The sequence below is a fragment of the Galleria mellonella genome, unplaced genomic scaffold (assembly GCF_026898425.1).
Source record: "Galleria mellonella isolate WM207_F2 unplaced genomic scaffold, CSIRO_AGI_GalMel_v1 utg312, whole genome shotgun sequence".
In the NCBI taxonomy this organism is placed as follows: Eukaryota; Metazoa; Arthropoda; class Insecta; order Lepidoptera; family Pyralidae; genus Galleria; species Galleria mellonella.
In genome coordinates this window covers 5,402,460-5,409,471 of record NW_026442074.1, presented here as the reverse complement: position 1 = coordinate 5,409,471, position 7,012 = coordinate 5,402,460, and the positions used below count along the sequence as shown (strand labels likewise).

Genomic DNA, 7,012 nt, shown 5'->3' with positions numbered 1-7,012 from the left:
TTAATAAAGAATTTTCTTGTGACCAGGACTAATAGGGAAAAAGTAACATGTCTCTATGTTATATATAATGAATATGTACTAATATGTAAAATTGTGTGAAATAAACAACGTTAAAATATTATTCGTTGTAAATATAATGTTTAGTCTAGATTTGTAATGGTGGAAATAATGTTGGTAGGTATTTTAAATAGTTAATGTATCCAGTCATATCCGCGTCACAACATTAGAGACTTGTTTACGGCTGCGTACACACAGTATCCGTTGGTTTAAAAATGAAAGTATTTTTAGGCATTTTTATATTTGTTGTAAATAAATTTATCTTTTTTTACAGAACATGGATTATGATAGTATCTGCGGTTGAAATTCTCTTTCGAATTTCGAATTTCCGAATTTAATAATTTGAATTAATAAAATGATAGGTATAAACTTTAAAAGCTTTATGAATGATACTTGATATTATTCCTGATGTGTAAATAGATATGAAATCCAAGGTTGAAGTTGCAGGTGTTGTATGAGTATTTAATTAATAGATACAATCATCAATCTTTGTGGCACGCGACATGTAGATACCTATTGTTGGCAAATAAGATTGTTGATTGTAAATATATGTTGAAAATAACATAATAATAAATACTTTTTATTGTAAAAAAATATGTGATTTCGAAAGGCAAATAATCTATCGGATGAAATGATGATGATGATGAAAAGACCAACAGGGGTCGCCTATAGACTTGAACCGCAATATGAAGATATAATAAGGCATGTGGGCTTTAGTGGTATTATGGATATCCCTTATCCGCATACCCTGTAATGTCACATATACTAATAACATTACAGTAACACATTTTAATATAGAAATATAGCCATGTAAGCCTAGCTGTTGGGTGGTGGAACAGAAGTATTCACACAGACGTTATATAAAGTCTCCCCCTGGTTTTTTGTTCGCTATTGGCTTGTGGAAGCCAATGTTGGTTTCCATGTCAGCTGTCACGGAAACTGATTAGATGTCTAGCGCTTAATTGAATGTATACACTGAGTTATTTATAAAAGAAGGACTTCAAATTTGATAAGGTTATTTTTTTCGTTTTTTTTTATGGGTGAAAATGGAATGGTAACCCCGCCTGCGCTTACGAGATACGCTAGCGTAGCACCAGTGAAGGGTAATTGATGAGAATGAAAACAGGCCAGTTAGCCCATCATGATGAATTCATCAGGAATTAACCATGATAGTTTCCAGGGGGAACCGCGAGGAGGTCGACCTGGTTGGGTATATTGCTAGCAATAGGATTCTTAGTCTCCATTACTAAGAATCCCTTTCCCCCATTTTTGATAAGGTTTACAAAACAAACCCGAGGACACTTGCTTTGTTGCCGAGTCCTATATAAATATTTTGATCTAGCCTTGAAACGTATCTAATTGTGGATCTAATGTGATTAATATCATAAAGATACGTATTACAGTAGTGTATACGTGGCTTATATTGTTCTTGATTTGATACGTAATGAAACGGAAATGGTTCGTAATAGTTACTTTATATGTAATTAAGTAAGCTCTAATAATACATACAAGTGTAAAGATAGTGATAGCATTGACCGTGACTTATACTTTATTTACTTTTTTTTATACATACTGATATTGAAATATACTTACGAGGAATACAAGGGGGAGACTTTGTACAAAAGTCGTTTTTTTTTTAATGGGTGATAATGGAATGACAACCCCGTCTGCGCTATTGGTATACACTGGCAAGATACCAGGGAGGGATGATAGGTGACGACGAAAGCAGGTCAGTTAGCCCATCGTGATGAATTTCACTAGAACTAACCACGATGGTTTCCAGGGGGAACCGCGTGGAGGTTAACCTGATGGGTGTATTGCTAGCAATGGGTCAGACCCCATCACTAATAATCCCTTTCCTCTCTACAAAAGTCATTTGCTTGGGCACTTCTGTTCCATTCGTATTTTTACCGTGAAGCAGTCGTGTTTGTATGGCTGCGTTCCGGTTTAAAGGGTGGGATATGGTAGTGAATTTATAGGGTACAGAGGAATAACACCTGAGTCCTCAGGAATAGCAACGCATGTATCCAACAAGTGTCTCAGGACCGTTCCATATGGCAGTCTATAGGAGAGGCATATGTCCAGCAGTGAACGGATAACGGCTGAAATGATGATGAATGCATGTACATACGTTCAATTCCTAATTTCGCTACTATTGCATTAAAATAGATTATTATATTTTTATTTTTGTCTAGGTATATACTTAATAATTTATTTACAAAAAGGTAACGATATAAAGCAATATTTTTACATATATTTATCAGAATATCAGTGTTTTGTTCTTTTGAGGACAAAGCAACAAACTGAGTTGTGATCATTTTGTAAAACTTGTGCACAAGCATGAAAGGAAAAATACGTTATTTTCTTTTATGTATTTTTACTTATTTTGTATATGTATTCTTTTATGTCTTTTTATATATTTCGTCTGTTGCTGTTGTGTTGTAAATAATGTAAATAAATTATGTACCTATCGATTACTGTACAGTTATATATATTTGCATAATAAATCGGTAGTTTTTTTTAGTAATAGTATCATTTTAAGTAGGGCTCTCAATCCGGCTTGATTTGTATAAGATTTATATATGATATAAATACTTTCTATCAGGCGAGTAATCACCTCGTTTGCCAATCTAAGATGCTCTGTGACTGTTATAATTTCGCCGATGTTCACCAATTGTGAAAGCATTCTAAGATTCTTTTAATGAAAAGTATTTACTTATTTTATATATATTATGTATATGTAGATATATTATTCTAATTATTTATTTGTTTTAATGTTACTGGTCTTCATGTAGTCCTAAAAGGAAATTTTGTCTCAGTAGAGATATATGGATAAATTATGTCAAAATGATTTTATCTTTAACAATAGAAGATTAGTAAAAGAGCATGTATTTTAAAGTATTTAATTTAAGATTTTTACATGATGAAAAAGATTAAAATTATACACAATGGCAAGAATCCAAATTACAAAATAAACATGTAGGAATCTATAATACGTAATAGTATACTTAAGTTTTTATAATCACAAATAAATAGCACATAATTAATTAAAGTCTATGTAATATTAACACGAGACTGTATAAAATATTTATATTCATGTACTAATATACATTAAATTAATTAGATAATTAGTTAACAAATTGTAACAATGTAAAAACTGTAGAATTGTAGGTAGTATACAATCATAGCCAGAATTTATTAAGCTCAAATTAAAACTATTACTTAATACTAGTTATAATCCGCGGCTTTACTCATAAAAATTGGGTAAGGGCAATACAAGACATGATCTATTTAGGGATGTACCAAGCATTCAAATTCGTTGAGCCGTTTAAGCGTATTTGATTAAAAAAATCAAATACGTCTACACATTTTTTATAATATTGGTACGAACTGCACTAGTAGCATGCTTATATCAAGTAGATTCTATGAATATGAAAGTTATCCTAATATCTACATTTTACTTATTCGGTGGAAAATCGAGTGTGGTGTAAGCGGGGCGAGTCCTCGGTACGGGCGGCCGGCGCGGCCGCGGATGCGTTTTCCCGCCCTCCATGGGCGCACTCAGTGACGCCTCGCCTTCTTCAGGGAGATACGGCGCTCTCGGACTTAACACTAGTGCTTTATATGACGAGTGTGAGTCCGCAATGCTTCTTCCATCACCCTCGTCTCTACGGGACAACTCCGAGAACGGCGAAACCGAAGGCTTCTCTATCCCGCTCGGACCTGGTACTTCATCTTTAGGCTTTAGCTCGTATGCGTTCTCCTCTTTCCTCTTTGGCTCGGTGTCTTTCTTAAATTTAGTCTGTCTCTCGATAATTTCTGCCGTCGTGAGATCTGACCCCTGTACGCCCGTCTCCAGGGGAGGCGCTGACAACCACGGCCGTGAAGAGTTGGTTGGACACCACCTTTCTTCAGTTTCGGTCGTGTCTCCCAGGAGACCCAACTTCTCTAAGTTTTGTAGAAGAAGGTTCTCACTTGAGCTAGCTGCTCTCATTTCTGTCTTCGAGTCTTCTGCTAGAAGTAACTCGGCTAGCGGAGGAGCAAGACCTAAACCGATGTTCCTCTCATGGTATACTTCCGATATCGTCGGAGTGAGCTCCCCGCTCATGTGGCGCACTTGGGCCATCGAATCTCGACTACTTGTGCCCATTTTTGGTCTCTGCACGCGTTTCGATGTTGAGGGCTGGTTTAAAACCTGATCGTTCTTCTCCTCTTCTGTTCTTCTAGTTTGACTCGAGGCAAGATCATAGAATGCATCTAGATACCTCGGGTGGGCATGCTCGGGGCGTCTTCGTAACACGGTATCGTGACCTGAACTCTCCCAATCAGAATCATCAGACGGTGGTCGTCGAGTGTACAATGTTCGTATTTTAGTCTGATGTGCTAATGCTAGAGACACGTCTCTAGGTGGCGCGGTAGCTGGGGGTGGTGCTGCAGGTGGGGAAGGTGTGAAAGCGGCATCACTTTCTCCCCTATATCTGGGAGGTGGTGGTGCGGGAGGGGGAGCGGTTCTGCCGTCTGGTTCACCGCGGCCTACTTCTGCCGTTGTAGATGCTGAGCCTCTGACGTACATCGTAAAGGCACCGCCACATGATCCCAATGGGAGCGGCGGAGGTGGCACCGAAGATACACTGTCTTCTGTATAAAAATAACATATATTTATTAGTTTCTTTTACTAAAAAACAGAACAGAGTGGAACAGTATTGAGGAGAGTACTTACGCCGATGTTGCCTTGGTGGAGGTTCTCCATCAGAATGTGGCTCAAGATCGCCATCATCAAGAGAAGCTAGTGATTCGATACTCGAACTGGATTCTAAGCTGAGGCTACGTGGTGCTTCCTGGGTATCTGTTTGATGTGGACAGAAAGATAAATAAGTATAATATTTTTGACTGTCGTCTATATATACAAATACTCGTGTTATCCAAAAACTTGCAGGAACTATGATTGACATATAAAACGAGAATGATACATTTCTAATAGCTGAAATTATTCCAATTTGTTTATATCTATCTATTCTAATAATTTTATGTATGTAAGAGAAAACAATATTAAATAGTTGTAATTTTCGACGTCATTATAACTGTCCATTAGATGATGTAGGTAGAGGCTAATTGTGTAAAATTATACGTACCAAATAGAGCAAGTAGAGCCTGTAGCACAAACTGTATGTGTCTCCTGTTGGCAGACTTTCCAGTACGTAGCGTCACCTCGTCCTGTCCAACTTCCGCCAGATCGAAGCCCAGTGATGCTAAAAGTTCGTGGCAACCATTCACTCGCCACAACCTAATGTCAACAAGATATATTCATAGTTGTAAGACATATGATGTAGTCATATTTAAACTTCATAATCAAGTAAAACCAGGGGAAAAATAATTTTAAAATTATTGATTTTAGTTAGTTTATAGTAGTATAGTTAGTAGTTTATAGTAGGTGAATATTGTTACAATATCACGTTTGATGTAATTTATTTATTAATACATTATCTTTTTAGAAAAGATTTTTTAGAGAAATAAGTAACAAGATAGTGTTTACAAAAATTTTATTTATGGGAAATTTTAGCTAAGAGTTTTAAATAAAGTGTACATATAATATGTAAGAGTCAGAAAGTTAATGAAATTAGTAGATCAACTAACCTAACGTTAACAGCAACTTCGATGGTGTCGTTTTCAGAGTTCTTGACGGAGAATTGTGAAATGACGGAGCGGATGACGCCGATGATGTCATCGGCCACGTCACCGTTCGAAATCAGTTTTGAAAGTGCTTGTAGCGTTGTTGGTGTCAACCCTGGAAGTAAGTATAAGTATTTACAAATGTGTTGTAAGTCAATTCTATAATGTTCTTCTACAAATGTGTTCGTGATGTTTTTATTACTATTAGATCTTAATTAACAAATTATAATAATTATGGATTCTAGAATACTGTATTGGAATTTTGGGTTGGCATATTTAAAAATGTCAACCCTGTATTTGATATTCTGAAATCCTGTATTTTGTTGATAAACATATTTAAATATCCTTACATCCAGAAAAGTTTGATAAAGTATAAACATTTTTGGAATTCTTTTCTTGTATAAGGAAAGTTTTACATACATAAAATGATTTTACACAATAAAATTCCTAATCACTTCATTCACGCCTACGTAAAATTTTAAGCTTGCATAAGGTTGACTGTAAGAGATCCTTTAGTGGGATAAGTCCGCCATTGTATAATAAATCTTGTAATGTATCCAATAAATTATGTATAATAAAGATTTTACAATATAATACAATATAAAGTTATTTTAACTTACCGAGTAAGGCTTGGAGACTAGCGGAACATTGAGTTAATCTTTCCTCTGGATCACTTTGTGGGAAGAATACGCTTGAAGGAATCCCATTAGCAGCAGGTTCGAATCTGTTGTTATATTTTAGAATTAAATATAGAAATTTGTTTACCTTGGAAAATATCTACACAAAGAATAAATAGAAAGTTGAATTACTCTATTGGAGTAAGAAATATTTTATAGTGAACGTAAATATTGGCCGCGTGGCCCCGGCATAAAATAGGCTAGCCCTTCCTTTCTCGTGGGTGTCGTAAGAGGCGACTAAGAGAACGCAGGCATGGGCAGCAGCGTCCCTCTTAAAACATCTTTAAGGCCTGACTGTAGTTTTTATTTTTTTTTATATTTATAATTCTTTATTTAATAACAATTCACTCCTACTAGCCACCGAACTAGGCTGAGCCTGTATCTCAGTGGTTAGTTAAAAACTTCCTTTGACTTAACATAAGACGGTACAATCTAAAACATAAATACACTCATTTGCAATGTTCAATTTACTTTTGGTGCAACATTGTTAAATGTGGGTAGCATCATATTATTTACTTACAATTATGATTAACAGTTTACCCACCTAATGTGAAATATTATTTGCCGGTCATCTTAGCAACCACATAAAGTATTGACTTACGACAAAT

General features: G+C 35.6%; 1 protein-coding gene across 1 annotated transcript in view; it reads right to left on the bottom strand.

Annotated features, from left to right (window-relative positions):
• Positions 1-2,974: 2,974 nt before the first annotated feature.
• The window catches only part of LOC113515213 (tetratricopeptide repeat protein 28), an 81,154-nt gene continuing 77,116 nt past the window's right edge, over positions 2,975-7,012 (bottom strand). The window contains exons 38-42 of the mRNA XM_052895995.1: positions 6,348-6,451; positions 5,692-5,842; positions 5,190-5,341; positions 4,778-4,903; positions 2,975-4,695 (exon numbers count right to left, since the gene is read on the bottom strand). Coding sequence (XP_052751955.1) covers positions 3,515-4,695; positions 4,778-4,903; positions 5,190-5,341; positions 5,692-5,842; positions 6,348-6,451 — 1,714 coding nt within the window. The 3' untranslated portion in view covers positions 2,975-3,514. The remainder of the gene's footprint in view (positions 4,696-4,777; positions 4,904-5,189; positions 5,342-5,691; positions 5,843-6,347; positions 6,452-7,012) is intronic.